The 23,547-nt window shown below is 28.9% G+C and overlaps 2 protein-coding genes across 6 annotated transcripts in view; one reads left to right on the forward strand and one right to left on the reverse strand.

Annotated features, from left to right (window-relative positions):
- On the reverse strand, positions 1-15,228 carry LOC132934334 (uncharacterized). 5 transcript variants are annotated; one of them, XM_061000636.1, is made up of 6 exons: positions 6,214-6,363; positions 2,266-2,437; positions 2,021-2,193; positions 1,580-1,940; positions 1,200-1,512; positions 1-1,129 (listed from the first exon to the last, which is right to left on the reverse strand). In XM_061000636.1, the coding sequence occupies exons 2-6, from the start codon at positions 2,342-2,344 to the stop codon at positions 1,078-1,080; spliced, it is 978 nt and encodes a 325-aa protein (XP_060856619.1). In that variant the 5' UTR covers positions 2,345-2,437; positions 6,214-6,363; the 3' UTR covers positions 1-1,077. The 5 variants fall into 5 exon arrangements, with proteins under 5 accessions (XP_060856619.1, XP_060856617.1, XP_060856615.1 ...); XM_061000634.1 differs by lacking the exon at positions 6,214-6,363 and adding an exon at positions 15,128-15,228 and having other exon boundaries at positions 2,021-2,437; XM_061000632.1 differs by having other exon boundaries at positions 2,021-2,437.
- The window catches only part of LOC132934333 (uncharacterized), a 23,704-nt gene continuing 13,165 nt past the window's right edge, over positions 13,009-23,547 (forward strand). Inside the window, 2 exon segments of the mRNA XM_061000631.1 lie at positions 13,009-13,242; positions 21,697-22,575. Coding sequence (XP_060856614.1) covers positions 13,129-13,242; positions 21,697-22,575 — 993 coding nt within the window. The 5' untranslated portion in view covers positions 13,009-13,128.

Here is a 23,547-nt window from a genome sequence, read left to right on the forward strand (position 1 = left end):
AATTTACAACAATTAAAATAAATCAAAATAAAATTCATGATAATATTTAAAAAAATAAAAATACAAAATATAAAAACTAAAAAAAAAAACTTTCATAATTTATTCTTATTTCTCTATTTTTATATTAACTAACTCTTATTACTTTAGTATATGTTATAATTCGTAAAACCTTAACAGAAAACTCTGTATTTAAAAAATCAATATTTTCCACATTGTCACCAGTCAAAGTTAGAATATTCGACGACAAATTTGACATATTATAAGTAGTTTTTTTAGTTATTTTGTTGTAATTCAAAAAATATTATTCGTAACTCCTTATATTTTACTATGCACAATAATATTTTCAAACTACATATATCGAAATAATGCAAGCGTTATGTTATAAAGTTATAAAGTTACGTGAAACCGACATCCGTTAGAGCTAGGTAGGCGTAGGTTACATTTATACAAAGGTGGACAAGTTAATGAAAATAATTAATTCAAGTTAAGTTAAGAGGACATAATATGACCGATAAGTTAAAAGTTAACAGATAACAAATTATAAATTTAACTCAATAAGTTAATATAGAAAAAGATATTGACTTAACTCAGTGAATCTACTTTTTTAAATTAGTACCTATGTGAATCACATAAATAGTGACTGCGTTTTTTTTAATTTCAAAAATTATAATAAACAATTTTATTGCATTTTCAACGTAGTAATTCTATTAATAAAATTGCCTACAAATAGCCATTAAAAAACAAATTGTGACACAAGCTTTTGAAATCTCATAAAAACTATTTAAATTGTATTTAATGTATTTTGTATTAAAATATCAAATTATGGTAATAATATTAAGTTTTTAATTTTTTCAAAATATATAAGACAGATTTGTCCTACTATTTTTGGAAATATTTGATAATAATAATAAAAACTCTTGGATATCTATTGGACTCATCATTTTTGGAGTACTAATCAATTTAATTAAAAATACACACACTGCAATGTTATAAATTAATGTATTAATAAAACCAAGTTGAATAGATAGCTACTTTATGGATCACTTTTGTTTTTAATATGATGGTCGTATGAACATTTTAAATTATTTCATCCAGGTATTCTATTGCAGAAATTGTTCCATTTTCAAGCCTGAAAGTATAATTTATTAAAGATTATAAAAATAATTAAAAACGTTGTAAAAATTTAAATTACTATTTACTTTTCTTTTGCATGGTTAAATTTTGCTTCTAAGAACTTGTACTTTTTGGGAATCTTTGAGACTACTTTGGATTTTTTTGGAGTCAAAATTTCCATCTCGAAGTCTTGTTGCATATTTTTCAATTTAATAATGCAATCTATAGCGCTCAGATTTGAATTCTTAATATTTGCGTCAATAAAGTCGCTAAATCCATCTAGGTAGCTTATAGATTTTATATTGTCTGTGTCGTAATGATTCCATACAGCTGTATTTAATACACGTCCATTATAAATTATAAATGTGTCAGTAATATAGCTTATGAGTTCTAATAAATCTAAATTGTAAATCATATACCTATTAATAAAATATTAGAAAATAAACTATACAATTTATTGAATTACTTTCGTTCTGAGGTGCTTCATTTTTTATTTTAGTCCAGATTTCTCCGATATGTTCAAGAGGGATCAATGCAAGATAACACATACGACGTATTGTTTTTTCTATATTATAATCGTCATTATGTGATAGCCCTAAGCTTATAACTTTATGCCATATGATATTTGCGTAGTAGTATAAAGATAATTTAATGATCGTCTTATGTAACCCAAACATTTCTTCAATAGTGGGTATGATATTCAAATCCACATCAATGTAAAAGTTACTGGGATTAAACTTCAAATTATTGATATGAGAAGTATCCTTAATGATTTGAAACATTCTCAGGTATGCTCTCTTATTATTATTAAATAACAGTGCGTATACCTAGGTACAAATTACAATTATCTTTAAAGTTAAATGACATGGTTAAAATGCAAAATAATATTAGAATAAATTATAAATACCATTGGTACAAGTTTTTCGTCAACAAAGCAGTGCAAAGTATATAAATGCCTGAATAATTGTGATTCCAATTTAATGTTGTAGCTGCTCATAAATACTGTGTCGGTAGAACACAATTTTCGTAAAAATTCTATTGTTCCAAGTACCACAATTCTATCTTCGTAATAGCCATACCCTATAATGTAATTATTAACACATTTATTATATTCACTAGTTCTTAATTCTATTGCCACCATCGTATAAATACCTAAAATAAAATCTTTCCCATCATTTGTTAAACGCATCTCGGCATCATTTACTAGTTCAGTCAATTTAGTAGCACTCATTTTGGCACTCGTAAAATCAGCGTTTCCTTGAATTATAAATGGTCTTCGAATTACTTATAGTGATGGCACCTCGGAATCCATTATAACTCAGTCCTAAATATAATAAAATTGTTAAACTTATAATTTTAAAATTATTAAAATATATTTTACTCCAGAAAACTCAATAAAAGTATCTAAAAAATACAATAAGTATAATTACCTATAATAGGCACTAAAAATTATAAATAATTTTAAAAATGTCTAGATCAACATTAAAATAAAATTATGTTTAATAAGATATGTAGACTATACAATTTACAATACTTAACCTACTATTAAAACAAAAAAGGTAGTTTATACTATATAAACATTATATACATCATCGTTTTATTAAATTTAAAGTTGAAAATTCTTTTCAGTCGACTTTGTTATCAACTATCAAGTATGAATATGAAGAATATAATGTATAGTTCAGTGTATCATAATATAGTCTTCACATTAAGAGAAAATCAAAAAAATATAAGATTCAAAAATACAATTATTAATTAGTGCAGTCAAAATTTGTTTAAACAATTAGTGTACAAAAATGTTATCAAATGATTAGTGCGATTTTAAAAATAGACCCCTGGCTTGACCGTTCGCCCTAAGTATTTAGACAATAATTCATTGTTTAAATACTATCTAAATTATTATTTCATGATATAAATATATATTAGAAATGTAGTTTTAAGTGTTATCATTTATAATAATAGTATAATAATAGTATAATAATACAATAATAATAAAAATTATGTCTCGTAACATAATATTATGAAGTATGGTGTAGTACTTTAGTGCACAAGGGTGGTAAGAGACATTTTTGGTTATAATGAGATAATTCAGTTAATTTTATTATAAGTATAGGTACTATATTTTCTATATTTATTTTCGTATTATGTACACATTATTGTTGTTTGAAATAAGTACTGTTAACCTGTAAATATTGGTTAGTGTGTGCGTGGAAAATATGATGGTAACGGCTACGGACCTATACGGTTAATTGAACCATCTCTAATCGCGTCAACACGTAAATGTAGCCATAGGCGCAATTTGGGTTACATTTATGGGGGTGCTAGATTCATGTTGACTAAAGTGGTCAGTGGGGGGGATCTGACCCCGACACCTCCCTCCTTTCGTACAATTTAATTTGTTACACCTTCGCATTAATCTAAATATAAACAGTTACCTATAACATAATACACTGGATATACATAAATACGGGTAATACATGTATTATTATTATTATGAAAATGATAAGGTCTTAGAAATAAATGTTTCCAAATACCTATGGCATAATATTATAGTTAATAAAAATTTGATGATGCTATCGAAAGTTTGGGGGTGCTAAGCACCCCCCCCCCCCCCCCAATTGCACATATGAATGTAGCACCATAACATTATATAATTAATAATTACATATTAATATATTAATATATTATTATAATTCTATTTAATCTGTGATAGCGAGTTAAAGTTTTTACTCGATTTTAACAAAATAGGAAGAAAAATATAACCAGTTCTGATCGTATAATTTTCATTCTCTTTTATATAAGTTATCTATAAGATTTTCGATTTTTTATTTAGTTGATTTATATGATGGTACTTAATGGGTTCCCTTCTTTGGTTAAAAATACCTGTATTTGAATTTAAATATACAAGAAAAACAACTAAAAATACATATACTAATAAATCTTGAAAATAATTAATTTTAAAAATTATAATTAGACAACGGGAAATATAATATAATGTGTACTTTTAGTTAATGTTTCTGAAAAAAACTGCTTCCAATCGCCTTAAAAAGAAACGCATTACAAATTTAAATCAAAATAATTTAATTGATATTTTGGCCAAACTATATTTTAGCTAAAAGTATTTTGATCATAACGTATTTTAGCTGTTGTCTATAATATTGTCGGCTGAAATATTTGTCTACTAAAATATAGTCGGCTGAAATAATGGTGTTTAAAATATTGTCCGCTAAAATATAGTTCTGCTAATATACATGCCAAATTAAACATTTTTCGGCTGAAATGTTGATCAGACGCACAATATTTTTGGCATTATTATGTGCTTACCTAAAATTGTGGTTAGATGGATTAAAGCTATAGGTTTTTAATTAGATCAATTTTTAATTAAAATCTTGAGGGCAACAACTAACAAGAATAATTTTTGCATAATATTCAGATAATCTTGTAATCTTGTTTGATACATTTTAGTGATTATCAGGGCTGAGGATCATGTGCACAAATAATATATCTTAATATATATATATTTTTCTGTCCGTGTGTAAGTATTCAAACCCCTCCTAAACGGCCGCATCAATTTTGATGAAATTTGTATGTGTGCTTGAGTGGTCATTGGGTGGTTTAGATTCATAATTGGATCGGGTAGGCCCAATCTGGGGAGGTGCTTAAACAGGAATTTTGTGATGTTTGTTTACAAATGGTTGCTATTGTTTATAGGAGAAATAATCAGTAGAAATTAGTATTCATTTATTATTGGTTGCTATCGGTTATTCGGGAAGATCAGCTACAAGCATACATCAAATTGAATTTGTACACATTGCCTACCAAGGTAGCTGAGTTATATGCGTTATAGCACGTTATAAGCCAACTTATAGCAGGTGGATTGCCTACTTGATATGCTGTCGCACATTGTCCTACCAGACTCGGAACTGAGTTGCACTTACTGCAGCGAGTTACAACCAAAAGCAGTTATTTAGAAGCTAATGGTTTTTATATAGCTAATTAATTTTAAACGAATTATAATTATGTATTCATGTGAAAATAAAAAAAAAAGGTTTCCATACTTATTAAAACTATTAGGTATGGTCAATTTGTACGTTTGTTTAATTTCATAAAACTGTTTAAAAATTTTTCAATAAATAAAATGTATATCAGGTAACTGTATATTAGGCAGGGTTATTAGCAGACCACAGCTACTATAATATTATGCAGTCAAAATATTTTTGTACATTTGTATTAACTTAAGTTAAATACCTTAAATACAATAAAATAACAAATTTATATATTTTAGGCAAACGCTCAGCAGACTACGTTCAGCTCAGTTAGTTTAAAAATTAGAGTGAATTATGAAACTTGATGGTAAGAACATTATTTGTATTTGTATGTGGGTCTTGAAAGTTAATTTTTTTTAGCGAGTTATGCGTATATAATATAACTTAAATTAAAAATACTCATAATTCACTTAAAAACTGAGTTACCATAAAAAAAACCAACTTACAAACACAGATAATTTTCTTACTATCAAGTTATATAATAAGTCGATTCACTCTAATTTCTTAACTAACGGAGTTAAACGTGATCTGCTGAGCGTAAATTTGCTATGTTACGCACTTGTAAGACGGAGACAACAAATCGCCGTGTAGCGTCCTCTTAAATTAAAAGATTAAAAACAGTTGGTTATACAAGAATTATTTTAGAATAAATTAATATTTAAAATCTTGTTACCAATCCTAAAATACTTAGTGACTAGAAATAGTTTTAACTAAAAATAATGTAGTTACAGTTCATAATAAATTATATTCGTATAAATATTAAATTAATTTTTATAAGTTAAATAAATAGTATAATATATTTTTTTATACAACTTGTATAATATAATTTTATATAGTATGTTAATATTTCTTATGATAAAATTGTATTTCACTGTGTAATATAAACTTACGTATCTAATAATTATTGATTTAATGTAATGTTTTTGAACATTTATTTTAATAATCTAAAGAGTTCTAGCAAGATGAGAATGTTGATGAATATTTGAAAATGTGCGCTATTAATACAAATAATGTATATTATAATACCAGTAAGAGTTATATTTTAAATATTTACCTCAAAAGTATTATTTTGTTAGATTCTTCGGTGATGGAAATGATGACTACGTTGAGTTGTTTAGGGTTGATCGAGTAATACTGTGGTGGGAGAGGGTGGTGGAGGGCACAGTTGGGTACGGCATACGCTGCGGCGGTAGAGGAATTTAGACCCAGCCGTCACGGTCGTTTCGTTCCTTTTAGACTATGTAGTCGTCTCTGCAGAACATAATATTGTATAAGAAAGTGGGAGGTGCTAGGGTAGTAGTAGAAGGAGAAGAGGAGCCCGGAGTCATCTTCTAGAGTATTCGAACATATTTTACTTATTAAAATATAAAACTGCAGTAGGTACCTACCTATACTAATGCTTAACAAAATATATAGGATGCATATTTTGGAAACTCTTGGAATCTAGGTATATTTCTACATTTTACAGTCCATGTCATCAACAGCGTGCGTGCGAGTGCGTAATCCAATTATATACATGCAGGTTGCGCAACCGTGTACGGTACACGGCCGGTCCACAGATATACTCACACTGAGGTGCATTAATGACTTTACGACTGACAAAACTGTTAACATATTTGTTTTTAGATAGCCAACCTCTTAATAGTTTTATCCACAAGGATCTTTGTTAATTTTCATAGCAATTTTTTATACAATATAATATGGTGATTTGATATGTTTTCTACCAAAATATATCATATTGTTCCGACTGTGTTAGTTATAGATAAAACATTTAAAATCACAAGTTCACAATGTTTATATAAAGACCATTTTTCCATTTTTTTTTTAATTTGAACTCTTAACCACTTAAATTTTGAATATCAAGAATTTTAAAATGTTAATAATATAGATCTCATACTTTTTTTTTTAAAAATGTAAGGAAATCGTTTCAAAGTAAACTTTATGGTAATGAGATTAAATTTGATTTCGAGTGTTTTATTGGAGAACTCGATTAGTACCTATATATTATACCTTCTATTGATAGTTTTAGACTAAAGTAAATACATTTCTTTTTGGTGTATGGACTATGACGGCACGTGTTGACAAGGTCACAGGTGCGTTAACACTTGCCAGTTACATGGGGGGAGGGGGGGCAGCTATTTCTTACTCTAAGTTCATTGGTACGACACGTACCTACAAACTAAGAAAGTATTACGCCTATATGGAACTACTTAAAACCAGTCGTTATAACGAATGTAATCTTATAATGTCATTCAGAATTGAAATATTAGTGTGGAATCATTACATTCGTTAAATACGTTAGTAATGTATTGTTTTAACTTGTCTATTTCCGATATTTTGATACTTAAATAGTTCGATCCAAATAAAATGATTATAATTTATAACTAGGTATGCAGATGTACTACATTTTAAACCAATCAATTTAATTACTAAACATTTTTAATGACTGAAAATTAATAATATGGATAACCAAATCATTAAAAATTGTTAGTAATGAAGCTGGCTGGTTTAAAATGTAGTATACCTGCATAGTTATAAATAATTATAATAATTTTATGTGGATCGAACTATTAAAATATCAAAATATCGGAAATAGCCATATTATTATTTTGCATAATATCAGTATTAGAGTATAATAGTATTAAGGCCTAGGTAAATTTTACTAATTACATTTTTGTTAATTCTGATTTCGTATATATTATTATGTATATAAATTCCATAACAATTTTTTTTCTGAAAAGGACGTAATAGTGAAAAGAAATATGACATACAACATTATGCTTCCGTACTTCATATGATAAAAGGAATGGGCTTACATTAAAAAACACAAATTATTGGGGAGAATTTTATCTAGAATCGTTTAAGTTACGATTTTCGATATTTTTATTAATTATAGTTAAATAAATAAAGTAATAAAAAGTAAACAAAGCTTGAATTCATCATGAGATATTGGACGATTGAAATAGGATATCAAAAATTGGTTTTATACAGGTAAAATTCTCCTCTACGGTTCTTATAATGTGTGCTTTCACTGTAAAATATTTCAGATTTACAATTATTATTGTATTAGAGGAAGTACCAAATCATGGTAAAAAAGTGTTACCACGTAGGATACAATAACTTTAACGTAAAAGACGAACAATTAATATTAATTGTATTGTGCTGTATTTATATGCTATCAAATTATAATACGATACATTATATACCGTACAATAGAATAGCATATTGGACAGGCTGTATATCATTTGTGCATCGTTTGTTCACCTGCGCCATAATATCGTACATCGTTTGCGCATCAACATACTGAATAATAGAAGCGTATAAAAAATAATTATTGGGTGAAAATTCAATGATGATTGTCACAAATCACATGTCATATGCATTGATAGATAGATACAAACAACTAAAAATAAATTGGATTAATTCAATTGAATTGGTTAGTCATAGCTCATAATTTTATAAATGTACATAGGTTAAGTTGTTTTAACATTTTATAATTTTTAACTACAAATCACATTTTTACTCCAAAAATCAATACTACACGTCATATAGTTTGAGTAAAAATAAATTGTTAACCTTTTGAAGTAAGGTAAACGGTCGATGCGCAACCGATGCATAATCCAAAAATCAAACGATGTGCAACTTTCTTACAAAAAAAGTCAAAATTAACAATAGTGATGCGCAAACGACGACTGGTGGTTGGACAAATATCAAGTTATATTATATATTGTAATATAAAATGAATTCGTTTTGGTATCAATCGTATCAGTGTATCACGTCCTCTTAAATTAAATCAAATGAACAATTTCAGTTTTTGTAGTACCTTTTTCAATTTTTGAGTAATAAAAAAACAGATCACCATCACCTGTTAAATCCAATAAAATCTAGCCATTTAGTAATGATTATTATAAATTCTTAAAAGAATTTTTACCCATCAATTATTTTAGACGATTAAAGATTTTAAATGATCTTAAAAAATACATATTAGTAATAAAGTTAATTTAAACTGACTTTAACTGGTTCATATATTTTTCGTATAACAAATTATAAATTTATTCATAAATAATATACCGTTCAATAATTAGATATTGTCCGCTTGTAGCTGTAGCTTACATTTTATAGGTTGGATCAGTGGAGTGTATTGTTTTTAAGGAGTAAAAACTAATACAACTTGTCATTTATATAATTATATATATTATATATATTGGCTATGTCAGTGTGTGATAAGTAAATAATATACATTCACATACAAGTTGTACGTTAGCGCATTCCCATTATGTAAAGAACGTTAGTAGGTATACATAGGTACTCCATATTTTTTTAATTTTGAGACGTAATACCAATTATGTTCTAGAAATATGAAGTAGTGAGTTTCATTATTAATTTTTTTAATGTCATTACTAATTATATGCCAATAATGCTGTAGGGAAATCGTTTCAGTCTGCTTGTAGCGGCTCAATAATATTTTATTGTTATAAGTATTAAATATTATTTTCCCAATAATATTTTATGTTCATTGTTAATAACGTAGAGAAAAAAAAATAAGAAATCGAAATAATATCTGTTGCGCATATGTAGTTTTCTTACTCGGGCGAGCGGGCGGCTGTTCTCAACGTTTTAGAATATATATTCTTTAGTAATATTGTACGGCGGATGTGTGAGACGGCAGGGGGCATATATACACATAATAGGTATTACTAATGGAATTCAGCTGTTTGGTCGTTATATTATTCTTCTAAAATTCTTTACCGAGGGTGCGACAGTTTAGGAACCAATATTTACCAGCCGGCCGTTCGTTTTAGACAATTCTTTTAAAACATTGTACCGGAATGACGGGTGAAGGCGGTAGAGGAATATGTATCTATATGTATATAATGCTATATCGAATAGAATTTTGTGTTTACCGTGCTCCTGCTTTCGTTCGATACGTTTACGGCGAGTGAGTGAAGGCGGCCATTTTTGACCGAATGAACAACGGGTTCCACTTAACGTGATTACATTGAACAATTCTTAGAAGCAGTTTTATTATGTTTGATTTTATAAAACGATAAACCTAAACTAATGAAACTAAAATTATTGAAAGAAAACGTTATGTAATGACTCACTAATGAATTATGACTAATGAATAATTAGTAATGCTATAATATAATATTGAAAATTGGTAATTAGTAATTAAATTAAATAATCAAAAAATTATTATATTTTCTTGTGTATTACAAACATTTTTTTCACGTTTTTCCATAGTTTTATGCAAATGTTGAATCATAAATAGTAAACACTGAATATTATATCCATAAAAAAATTGTGTTTATTATGTATTTCAGTATTTGTTAAATTATAAAAGTTGTGTATCTTTATCACCGTATTAGTGTGAATCTTTAGCAGTATTTTTTGAATATAAATATTCTATTGAACGATAAATAAAAAATTCGATTTTTAATTTAAAATCATATGATTTATATAAATATACAAGTTATTTTTATACATAACATTATAATATAATCGAGTCTCAATATCTCGAATCCCAAGAGGAATAAAAATAAATTCGATTTATGTATTTATCGAGTTATTTAACCTAACTTGACCTCAAACACATTTTAAAATCACTTCACGGGCAAGAACAATATTCAAGTTTTCAAGGCTCGATTGTGTAATAAAATAAACCGTTTACAATTTCTTAAAATAATGAATACTATAGGTACTATAGTAGTAGCTTTCACGGAAAGTAGATGACCTTGAATTAATTTATTATCCGTCTCTGTAAACAGTAGTTTTCATTATTTCGTGAACTGATACCACAATAGTTGCTCTCTCCGTAGCAATATTTTACGAAATAATGATAACTACTGTTTACATGGTAATAGAAGCGCCATGAATTCAATGTCAGTCAAAGTCATCAGCTATTTTTCGTGAAAGCAACTATAGATCGTTTTAGGTAAAATTTTCAAATTATTCGGAATTATGTTTACATGATCCTGCCTTATTTTTATTTAAAATTTATTAAATCTTTATGAGTTGAAATTTAATTCTTTTTTTGAATGTTGACATGATATTTTATATTTCAGATTTCAGATTTCTATACTAAATATAATTGGTATAATGGTATGATTTCATTGGTAATTGATAATTATTATTATTCAACATATAATGATTTAATAGTGATACGTAAGCGGCTAGATAGTATATACCTAATATAATATATTTGTTAATAATAGCTATACTCAAAGGAGTAACGTCCCGCACAGCGTTTGTGCAAAGAACGCCGACTCTGTGACTCGCATGTGTTGCTTTTTTACACACGTAGGTTCGTAGGTACATACAACATATCAAATTTTCATAAAGTATAACCAATTTTAAAATGTTCATAACTCACTTTATAATTAAGATATCAAAAAAGCTTATGAGATGCTGTAACAAATATTCTTATACCTTTCCCCCATTCGATAACAGGTAAATTCACTCTATATACCTAATATTTAGACCAACCACTGAAAATTGGTTCTGCTGAATGCATATTGAATCTATGTATCTATGTTGTTGCCGTCTTACTTACGCATAACACAACAAATTTAACTTTCAGAAGAATTTGTTTTACTCTGTTGTTTTTAATATTAAAGTGAGTGGCTTATTATTCAATTTAAAGATATATTATCCAGTTTCCTACATGGCTTTTTATATTTTCATTTTGATACATTTACGAGCATTATTTATGAACATTTTAAAATGCATAAAATGTTTAACTTTATTTATCAATTTTAAATTGTTAAATAAAATACCGATGACCCGCAGCGATGGTCCTTAAACTCAGTGTAATAACTGATTTTATGTTTGCCGCCCGGCCCGTCTGTTCTAGAATATTATTCGAAAACGTTGTTGGAGAGTGCCTGAATGTGTCATAAAGGCATGGGCTATAATATATTGATATATTATATATATATCATGTCATGGATTGAGTTTTACATTTCCTGTGTGGCAGTGTCGTTTACTCTAGAATATTCCCCGATAATTTTGAAGGTAGGTTTTGCCTCTTTTGCGCAGATCGAATTCAATAATTACGGCGGGCGGCCATGTTCGTTCGTTCTAGAATATTCTCTGAACATTTTAACGGAGGGTGTGTGTTAGTGACAGGCCTATAGATTTATGTATAAACAACGATAATAACTTCGTTGCCGAAGGAACTCGGGCGGCCACCGTCGCTTTATCGTTGGTTCTAGAATTGTCTTCAAAAACCTTCATGAGTAGGGTGTGTGTGGCGGTGGCGGGTGGGTCCATGTATATATGTATACTTACATATAAGTATAGCACTATAACTTAGTTGTGGGATATAGGCATATAGGTATTATACTGCGCGTACGAGATCTGAAATAATGGTCGTCTCGCGCAGCTGTCACTATACCGCCCGCCGTTCCGACAGATAGGTACGCGTGTATACGAACGTTACGAGTATGCCGGCAGCCGGCAGGTGATGGTGTACAACGGTATCGGAGTTTCAGCATTGGTAGTCGGGTGAGCAGTTCGGTGGGATGTATTATTCGGGCGGTGCTGGCAGGGGGGAACACCGGTGGCTGGGCAGCCTCGTGTTATTTTAGCTTGGGGCGTTGGCAACAACGTCGTGCAAGAGCACCACTCGGCACGTACGCCGTCGTTGAAACGTTATTTCGTCCGTTTTTTTTTATCCGCTGGTTGCCTACACTGTATAGCTGCTCGATCGATCGGTACGAGCGGTGCGACGCGCTTGCGCTGCCGGTACTGTGACGTCCAATTCTCGAACCGCCGTCGCCTTCCCGTCACCCACCCTCCCGGTTCCGTATTCATAAATCATAAAGCAGTACGCATCGGTGGCGGACGCACGCCCGGCCACTAGCTTGTAGTTATTATAGCACTGTTGCTAGTCACTAGTTAGTACTCTTAGTAGCCGTTACGCTTTACACCATTTTACTATTAAACACCGTTATTTCCCAACGTTAAGATGGGTGTCCAAATGTCAACGTCCGAAATGTCGTCTGAAGGGTCGTCCGAAATGTCGTCTGACGACGATGAACCGGATGATAGACGCTCCGACGACATGCGTTCCGACAGTTCGGTGAGCAAAAACTACCATATAATTATAACATTATCACAAAATATAGGTACTTTCTATTATATTGCATATTGTTTGTTACTTGTGTTTGTCACAATTTCCTGATCGTAAAAACGGCTGGGTCTTAATAATAAAACATCTCATCAATAATAATAATCATAATAATTATCATCGTTACAAATTTACAATCTGTTCATAGCGATTAAAAGTATCGAGCTATTTTTGTTATAATAATCTTATAATAATTAGATCATCGTTATTATAATTATAATTATTTTATTTTTATTATTATCGTCATTCCTCATTATAATATTATAGTATCATCGTAACATTTGTAATAACTACTTGTTAAGTGTTTTTAGTATTCGTGCCTATTCTATAGTATTCTAGTAATAGCAAATATTTATTTAAAAATTAAGGTTGTTTTGGCTTATTGATAGACATAAACATTTTCTGGTTTATAAAAATACAATGGATGATCATAAATTATTTTAATACAGGTTACCCATAATATAATATCATGTAGACATTTGTTATATACGTCATGTTATCGACGGGTTCAAAATTAAATATACCGACACCACTATTATATTTTAATAATAAACCGCTTTCGTTAAATTGTCGTCGTTTTACTTGACAACATACATTGATGGTATAAGAAATTTATTTAAAACGTTTATACATATACGTATATATTTAATGTTACACGAGTTTTTGTAAAATTATACAGGTTTTGGTGCATAAGAAATAACTGAATATATTGTATTATAGGGGGAGAGGAATTAGAAAAAAAAGAAAGAGTATGAGTGAGAGAGAGAGGCAGTGACAGAGAGAGGGAGAGAGAGACAGAGACAGAGAAGAGAGAGGGACAGAAGAGTGCGTGAATGTGAGGGAAAGAGGACGTGAATGTAAGAGAAAGAGAACGTGAATGTGGGAGAAAGAGAACATAGGATGCCGCTTTTGTTGCTGTATTTATGTGAAGTATATTATATCAAAGAGGGTTATGTTATCGAAGTGAACGTTTTTTAAGCTAAGAGTCTAAGGTTATCTATCGTGTTTTTGTTGGTTATGCAATGAATATGAATATGTGTACGACGTGTGCGTGTATGACCGCGTTGCTCTTTAATAATTGATATGTCGTTGACTCTTCGTATTCGATTGCTTGTAGATAAAATATATAATTTGATATGTTTGGTTTGTGCATGCCGGGTATTCAAACGGCGGTCGTAAAAACATCTGTATGGAGTACATTGTGGCAAGACTGGTTGTGACGAAAGTCTACTGCAACAATTTCTTAATCCCTTGGGTGGGAGTGAGTGAAGGGTGGGAAGGACGATGACTAGAGCTGCCAGTTTTCCAAAATGGGTTGTTCAAAAATGTAAATTATCTTGTGACTGGGATTCAACCATTTTTAAGGAGTTCAGTGTAGGCAATTAATTAATTAAGCTTGTTGTTTTCAAATGAAGTGTACAAAAGAAAAAAATGATATATTTAGGGCTGGCTAAATTTTTGGTATACCGGTAACGACCGGTATTTTTGGATTTTAGAATATTGGTATACCGTGACTATATAATATTTACCGTTGTTACCGAAAATACCGACATACCGTGTACCTACTTACATATATTTGTTATTATTTTTATATAATCATAAATCATAATGACATAATATAATAGTCCTATCCTTGGTTGGAAACATGTTAACACTTATAAATTCACCGAGATCCGGTATTTGCCGATGTGCAGGATATCTGTTTCGGTAATACCGTGGATATCGGTGGTAAACAAATACCGGATACACCTGTATACAAATTTGAAATACCACCAGCCCTATAATTTCAGTTACCAAAACTCGACGGAAGTGTATAATATTAATGTATAATACTTACATAATATTACCAATAGCGGTAGGGAGGCGGGGCCGAATACTACGATTGTACTTCGTTAATTTTCTTCGTAGCGTATTATTAAAACGCATGTTCAATATAAAAAGAACACGGGGCCACTGTTATCGCTTAAATTATTTGTGTGAACGATTATAATAATTATAATAATCGAGTAGGTTAAAAAAGTTAGTTACTGTAAAACGGCTATAACAAAACGAACTAAGGCGGTAATGATGTAATAGCTAGTCGTATTTTGAGTTGTTATAGTGTTATAATTTTCATGAATTAATGTAACGACGACCTATGGGTACCTACTTAAAATTCGTCGTCATGTTATTTTAAGCTATGTGCAAGACACGTGTGTGACCCCAGCTATCGAGATATAATATTAATGTCATAGTAGCATTGGTTTGCTTGGGTAGAAGTGTGCATAAGTGGGCATACGTAGTGCATAATATACATTAGGTACCATTGTTTTAATAATTATTGATATTCATCGTTAAAATATGGTACGTAAGTGCGTTAATATTATTATTACAACATCATGGTTGTTGGATGTTGTAATAATATTATTGTAATATGTTTATCCATCAAAACGATAGTTTTTTATTTTTATTATTTTTATTGCAAGGGAAATCTTTGGTGAATAGAATAATATAACAGTTGTTCATAAATAATGCCAGTCACACACCCGCACGGTCATATAAATTAATAAATTAATGCCATACGGATAGCCAGTTTGTAATTCTTTGTGTCGTACGATAGGATGATTTTTCAATACCGTGGCCAACTCAAATATCTACTTATGTTTGTGTTATTATAATTTATTATTATCGTGTGTATCCTACACGTACAACCCATGTCACCGAACGGATCATACAGAGTATTTGAAAGGGAGCAGTCGTTGAATCTGTAGCAAATAGCGTTGGTTGCAGTGGCGGATTTGGGGCCTAATTTTGGGTGGGGCATGGGGGGCTACAGTACGAAAAGTACAAAAATTGGCTACAAAATTGGCTAAACACAGTGTAAAACAAAGAGAAAATACGGATATTGGTGGTGGGGGGAGAGGGTATACGGTGTGTAAATTATGACATGTAAAAGTGTTCCTGACAACAGCCCTAAGTTGCATAGAGGGCAATATTATAGTTATTATCTTCAATTGACACATCGATAAGTCTAAGTTAGGGCCATTTTCTAATAATATCTTGCATCTCAGAGTGTAATTTACCTGCAGTGATTTCTGATTTGAAATTTTTTTAGTTTTGAACTCATCCAGCTGAAGCTAGTCTCTGGCAAGTTCTCCTTAAAATAATGTGGATCCAAAAGTGAAATTTCTTTATACAAATAACCATGACTTTTAAAATGATTATTTAAGCTTGATACTACCTGATAATATACCACATTAAATACCTGTGTTTTAAAAGAGTGATGGCATTTTCTGGCGTTTCATCATGTGTTTTTTCACCAGACATTGATTTTTTTTCTTTATCTTTTTTCTGAAAGACAGTTTTCTACCGTATAGTCTAAGTCTAAATTGTTTTTAATAAATTCATCGTTAGCCCAGTCGATAAATTAATTTGTAGTATCACTAGTATCTACTACTTTATCAAATAAACCAATATTTTGAGTTGTTGCAGTTTTGAACTGGGGCGTCAACTTGATCATGTACATTTATATCTTGTGTTGAACCAATTTGTACAAAAAAAAATTGCTTTCCTTATGCTTTCTGAAATGGACTTTTTCATTAAGATAATTATTGTTTTAATTATATTATAAGCAGTGGTTTTTGATAAATAAGTCACAAGACTTCCAGGATATACATTGTCTTTATGTTGGGTTTTTGCTTGTTGAATATAAATGTTTAGGTATATCAAAAGTAAATAGGTAATACAAAAGTCCTGAGTATTAATACAAATGTTGGGACAGTAAAAAATATTAGTAGTTTTAGTTTTAATTATTGCCTAAGGTAATATGTATGATATTATACCTAGTTAATTAATTATATTTTTACGGTTATATTATAGGTATTATTACGGTTCTATATTTTTTTAATTTATAATTTTTGTGAAAAACTAATGGTAAACTATTTTTTAATCATAATGTTGAGCAATTATTAATTTTTAAACATTTAAAAATAATTTATTTAATTTTGTGTAATTATGCTCCAATTTATCATCAAATATTAAAATTTTTTTAGTATACCGATGAATTATCAATCATTGATAACTGAATTAGTATACATTCCATTTATTCTACAATTGGTATCTGAAAATTCTCTGGTGTGGATTCCTAAATAAATTAATAATAAGTAGCTTAATATATGTATACAAAAAACTGGAATTAAATATTTTTATACAGACCATGAACAAAGAGTTTTCGGGTGCACTTTCAGACTCCAATTCAACTATCTTTTGAGAATTATTATCGCAAATTGAAGGCAGAGACACTTCATTTAGAACATTATCTATACATTTAAAAAAATGTAATATCCAAAACTTAATTAGGTACCTACTTAATGATAGTTCAAAATCAAATAATATTGAAAACCTAATACATTAGTGGCCAGTGGGACTTCTAACAGGACTTATATTACCTGAAAATCACAACATTTTAAATTTATAAGTACACAATATTATACATAATTAAAACAAAAAAATTTATATTGTCTTTTTCAGGTAACGTAAGTCCTGTTAGACCTAAGACACATGGCTTAAATGTACGGTTATAGATTCGATCAAATTAAAACTCTGTTAACCCTAATTTTGTTATTATTTCATAATTTTTAATAGTTAATGCAAAATACTGTGTTAATTAGTCAGGTATTTATTTTAGTCAGCTAATATTAATTTCAATATTATATGTTTAAAATATTATACAAATACAGTTGTGTAGTATATCATAATTTCAATAAAAATTTACTAAATAAACTTACCTTTTTTGTGCACTTTGACAAAAGATAATTTAGTTTATTTTGGGTCAAGCAGCTTTAAGTTCAGCATCTCGTTTTAATCTCAACTTTTCGGCTCCTCCTTTGTCATTAATTATCTTTGGTTTATACATTTTATTAATTTTTAACTATTTCACTATGTTAGTTCTATTATAATAATGAATAAATAAATTAAAAAGTAAAAATTAATTAATTTTGTATCGTGTGGGGTGCATTGTTTAGAGCGACTGATTTAGTTTATTTGTTGTTTTTGTACAATGCGTCTATGTGTCTGTGTGTCTGTGTATCATGTATGTGCCAGTTCTGATACTCGTTACTTGTATTAGCCCGTAGCCGATAATAATGGAAAAACCAGTAGATTTATAACCGTCGTCTGTTAATCGCAATAATAAAATAAATAAAAATAGGTATAATATAATATTAAATAGTAACTTATCTTACTTGCTATTAATACTTAATAATATGGGTTATAGATTGGAATAGTTTTTAACTTTATTTTGTGGAATATTTTGTATTTATATTTTATTGTACAAAGTTTGAGGTGTTCAGATATTTTAGGCCATATATTACTAAGTCAGCCCAAATTTTAAGCGGCCCACTAAGTTCAACTTGGTATCTCGCCGGGCCCATCCAGGCCTGAGCATTTGCATGATTTTACTATTTTACTTATATGAGTTATGATTTATAACTTATGAACTAGGTAATTGTGATATACTGATATTGATATAATATATTATCCTTTCTAAAAGAAACAAATCACAATATTATTTATTTACAAGTTTGAAAGGGCATAGTTTTGCTGTTTTGCTAAGATTCTAAGAATGTGCTGATTTTGAGTTAAGTCTTCTTTTTCTCATATTTTATAAAAAGTAACAAATGTATGATTGTGCCTACTATAATTTGTTAAAACTTGAGTTTAAATAAAAACTGTATTTACACCGTAACAATGTGTATGTTTATTTACTCATCATCTGTGTTATAGGATTTGATACTAGCTGTTTTTAAGGAGTTAATTTTAGGAAATTTCCTATGTGTGAGTTGTGTAAATGTATATGTAGTAAGTTATTATTAGTGGTTATGACTGTAGTGGAAAATAAAAATTGCACTTGTTACACACAATATGTCAGTTGCTTTATAATTAATATTAATTATTTATTTTTTTTTTTGTCTAAGAATTGTAAAGATATTAATTTGGAGTAGACTTTTTTACATTTTAAAATTATTTTCTTTAGTTCAATATTATTAATAATCTTTTAAAATTCTTAATATTCAAAATTTAAAAATCTAATTTATAAGGTTAAACTGTTTATTTTCAAAAACTGGAAAGTAATTTTAAAGTGAACTTCATTAAGAATTCAAATAAATATTTATAAGATTTATCCAATTACTAGGGTAGGTAGCTACAATTCTCATAAAATATTTTAACGAAATAATATACAGTTAATTTGCGTTCTGCTAGTTCTGGTTTTGTGAAGTTATTTTTAATATTAGAGTAAATTTACCTATTATCAAAATTAAAAGGTATTTTTTGATGCTATAATTGTAAAGCTAGCTATAAACATTCCCTAGGAACTCATATCTCGTTTTAAAATTAAAATATCGAAAGGCACTCACGTGAAATTATAGAGGGACATGATTTTCTATTTTCGTACTATCGTGTGAATGTGTGATGCATCTTATGATGTTCATATTGTAGTAATTATTAGAAACACGGTGCTATCTAGAAGAGAAACATTGTAGGAGCTTGAGTGCACAACTTCCTCCGGAATTTCTTCTGTATGCAGATTTTAATTTTTTTTTAAGAAAATCAACATATACTTCTATTACAAATTAGTAATGCTATGCAAGTTAATGATATTTTTTTAACTCAGTTCAGTTAAGTAAAATATTTTTTTATCAATTAAATTAAAAGTTAAGTTAATCGACATTTTTAATACATCAACTAAGTTTAAATTAAGTTAACAAATACTGTTAACTTAACTCAACTTCAATTAATAAGTTAAGTATTAATGTTTTTAAAAAAAATGAATTAAAAAGGTATTTAAGGTATAATCAGTTGTATAGTATTATACCTATGAATATATATATTATAATGTATGTATAATTTAAAACCTGTAGGGCTGTATTATTTAAGAATTCTATTCATATTTCATGTTGGGTTCATTTAAAAATAAATACTGTGAGTAAATGTGTTATGTATTGTTTGACATATTTTGTAATTCAAAAAATAATTACTCAAAAATGTAAAACTTATAAAAAAAAAACCGACTACTTACCTATATTATTTCTACTTATAAGTGGTGAATATTATATATTTTTTACAACTAGGTTATTCTAAATATCTATTAAATGTTAATAACAGCATAAACTGTATGAATTATGGTATACATGTATAATACACTATTTTTTGTTGTTGTATTAAGTAGGAATGTATTTTTGAAATAAAATATGTATAAACCGAAATGGTCACAATTAATGATTATTGTACGATAATAATTCATAATTGTAGATATAAAATATTAATGGATAATAAGTAATACTAAGGAGTACCTACTTAATAAGTAGGTATTATGAATCGGGGCTTTGTATTGATGTCTTTATACGTGCGACAAAATAAATATTATGTTACATTGTTACCCCTATATTATTATTAATTAGTAACTAATTAATACAACATATTAGATTTTATTTATAAAAATATGTAAGAAATTTTTCGTAAATATATCTTTTTTTTTTTGATAATATTTTCTATATTCTATGAACTTATAATTTATATAAATAATATTTGGATCTTATGAAAATTAAAAATTAACTTAATTGTGAATATTATAAATAATATAATTTGATTTTAAGTTAATGTAGACACAAATGAGTTAAGTTAATAAGTTAAAAATAACTTAACTTTTATAACTCGTTAATGCACAGTCTGGCAAATTAGATATTGATTTTGATTGACCATTTTGATATGGAGTTATTATGATGGCTATATATTAAACATTAAAATAATGCGATATATATAAACAATAGATGAACAGAAATTATAAACATTAACAGACATTCTTCTCCAATTTTAGAAATAAATATTTATATACTACATATTTAACATTATTAGTATCGTCTAAAATTATTACTATTATTAATTAAATAGGCATAGAATTAAAAATTGTCCCAAATAACCTACAAAAAACAGACCAAAAGATTTATTGGCATATTGAACATAAAAATCATAATTTATGAATTATATTTTATTACCTAAGTTATTATAATGAGTAATGACTATATAATTTAAAATTCTTTACTAAATACATAATTACATTTTTTTTTATTAGTAATTTACATGTGTTACATTAAAATTTTATTCTCTCCACTTGATTCATAAAATTTCAAAAGTTTTAAGTACTTATTTATTTTGTAAAACTGACATAAATAAATAAAAAGTTGGTTAATTCATTGTAAATCAAAATTAGTGCAAATTCAGATCTATTTTCAGTAGGTCTTATTTGATAACTATATTAATGCCTAATAGTATGCTAAATTAAAGGTACACAATTTAACCAAAAAAAAAATGTTTTAACTCATTGTTATTAATACATTAATTTTATTTTACCTTTTTACAATAAAATAGGAAGACGCTGAAGATGTCGAAGACAACGATAATTTAACTTATTACCAGCGTCGAATAATTAAGCAACCTTCTCTAAATCGTGTTGCAAGAATGTCATCTATGGAGTCCGGAACTTCGCAACCATACGAATCACCACCGCCACGCAAACAAAATCAACCACCGCTATCACAGCGTGTATCTTCACCGTTGAATGTCGACTCAACCACTGCTGATGTAGAAGCCGAAAAAATGAAAAAACTTTTGGAATGGGAGCTGTCAGCATTGGAAGCAGATGACTTGCGATCACATGCCTGGTACCATGGCCGACAGGTGGATCGAACCGAGGCTGAGCGGTTATTACGCCAGTGTGTCGCTGAAGAGCATGGTTCTGCTACTGCTACTTTAATCGCTGCAAATGACACGATTACCTCTCCGAACAATGTTACTGCTACTGCCACTAAAGGATCTTCATCATTACAACATCATGTCGAAGAAGAAAACAGTGATTCGGATGGGATGGATGATGTCAGCAGTGATAGCAGTGACGCGGATTTCACTATTGATGACTGCAAAGATGAACGTGACGTGGTACCGGATCCGTCCTTGGCCACGCGCCGCCGCATTGACGGTGTGTTGCCGTTGAAAAGACCCAAGCGGCCCCACCGACCCCGGCGGCATTTCTATTGTTTCTTAGTTCGAGACAGTCTGAATGTCCGGCCACCGGGCCGATACGTTGTGTCGTGTTTGCGGGTTGACAAGTACGAAGATCTTGAGACCGGGGACAAAAACATATCCCAACGCAGTCATGATGATGAGCAGCGACGTAAGTTTCGGCGAAAACAACAAAGGAGACAGCGAAGGCAGCACCGACATCCGGTGTTGCATTTTGTCGTGAATGAGGTATGTGACACTTGTTATACTTAATTTATTATTTATGTAGTGATTTTTTTCTGATTTTTTTTTTGTTTCTGGTACAAAATTAGCAAGGCCGTAGAACACTTTGAAAAATTACTTACTATTTTTTTTTAAATTACTAATAATTTATTTTATCTAAATTTCTTTTATAAAGATTATCAAGACAACTGTAACTGGTTTCCTTTATTTTTGTTTTATTCAATAAAGTTTATGTTGTTGAAATAATCGATTCTAATTTTAAAAAATGTTACATCTCCTTTACATCACTTAGTTGGTGAAACAAAATAAGAACAATAATGACAGAATGTGTACTCTTGGTATTTCACTTTTTATATCGATTCACACATCTGGACTTATTATGATATTATCTCATCGAATTCGAATAAATAAACTATCTTTTTCGTTAAATTTATCTAATTTAAAACAATGACTGATAGAAATAAAATAGCTAAACTCTATAGACAATATTAGGCAAATAAAACTTAAACAATAATAAATTGTCCATCATAATCAAAACAGTTTTGTCCTAAGAATTTCTGTTCCATAATGAATAATAAATTGCATTATACTCAAAAACAAATTCTATACATTTTTTCAAAAATGTTAAATGATAGTTAAATTTACATTTTTAAAGAAACTATAAAATACATCCAACAAATCGCTCTTTTATAAAGAAGTCTCAATAATTAGTTATATATAATATTTGACCATTGCATTTTTTAATTATTTCATTAAGTATGTCATTTAGAAATGAAAATAATAAGAAAAAAACATCGTTGTAAAAGTTTGACATAGATTATTTTGCTTGAGATTTACAACATTGATTTAAACAAATTATTTTTTATGTTACTAATTTTCCTTATCTAACATGTATTCTGTAGTTAACTGAACTCTATTATACGAAATTGAAATCTAACTCTTTAGGATGGCCATATTAATAAATAATTATATAATATT

The sequence above is a fragment of the Metopolophium dirhodum genome, chromosome 1, assembly GCF_019925205.1.
Source record: "Metopolophium dirhodum isolate CAU chromosome 1, ASM1992520v1, whole genome shotgun sequence".
NCBI lineage: Eukaryota > Metazoa > Arthropoda > Insecta > Hemiptera > Aphididae > Metopolophium > Metopolophium dirhodum.

What these genes read in the sequence shown, in the direction of transcription:
- LOC132934334 (XM_061000634.1), bottom strand. Translation starts at nt 2,344, where the DNA reads ATGAGTGCTACTAAATTGACTGAACTAGTAAATGATGCCGAGATGCGT. An exon ending in TGAAGCACCTCAGAACGAAA is followed by an intron (nt 1,513 to 1,579) that starts GTAATTCAATAA and finishes TTTACAATTTAG; the next exon opens with ATTTATTAGAACTCATAAGC. An exon ending in TTTAACCATGCAAAAGAAAA is followed by an intron (nt 1,130 to 1,199) that starts GTAAATAGTAAT and finishes TTATACTTTCAG; the next exon opens with GCTTGAAAATGGAACAATTT.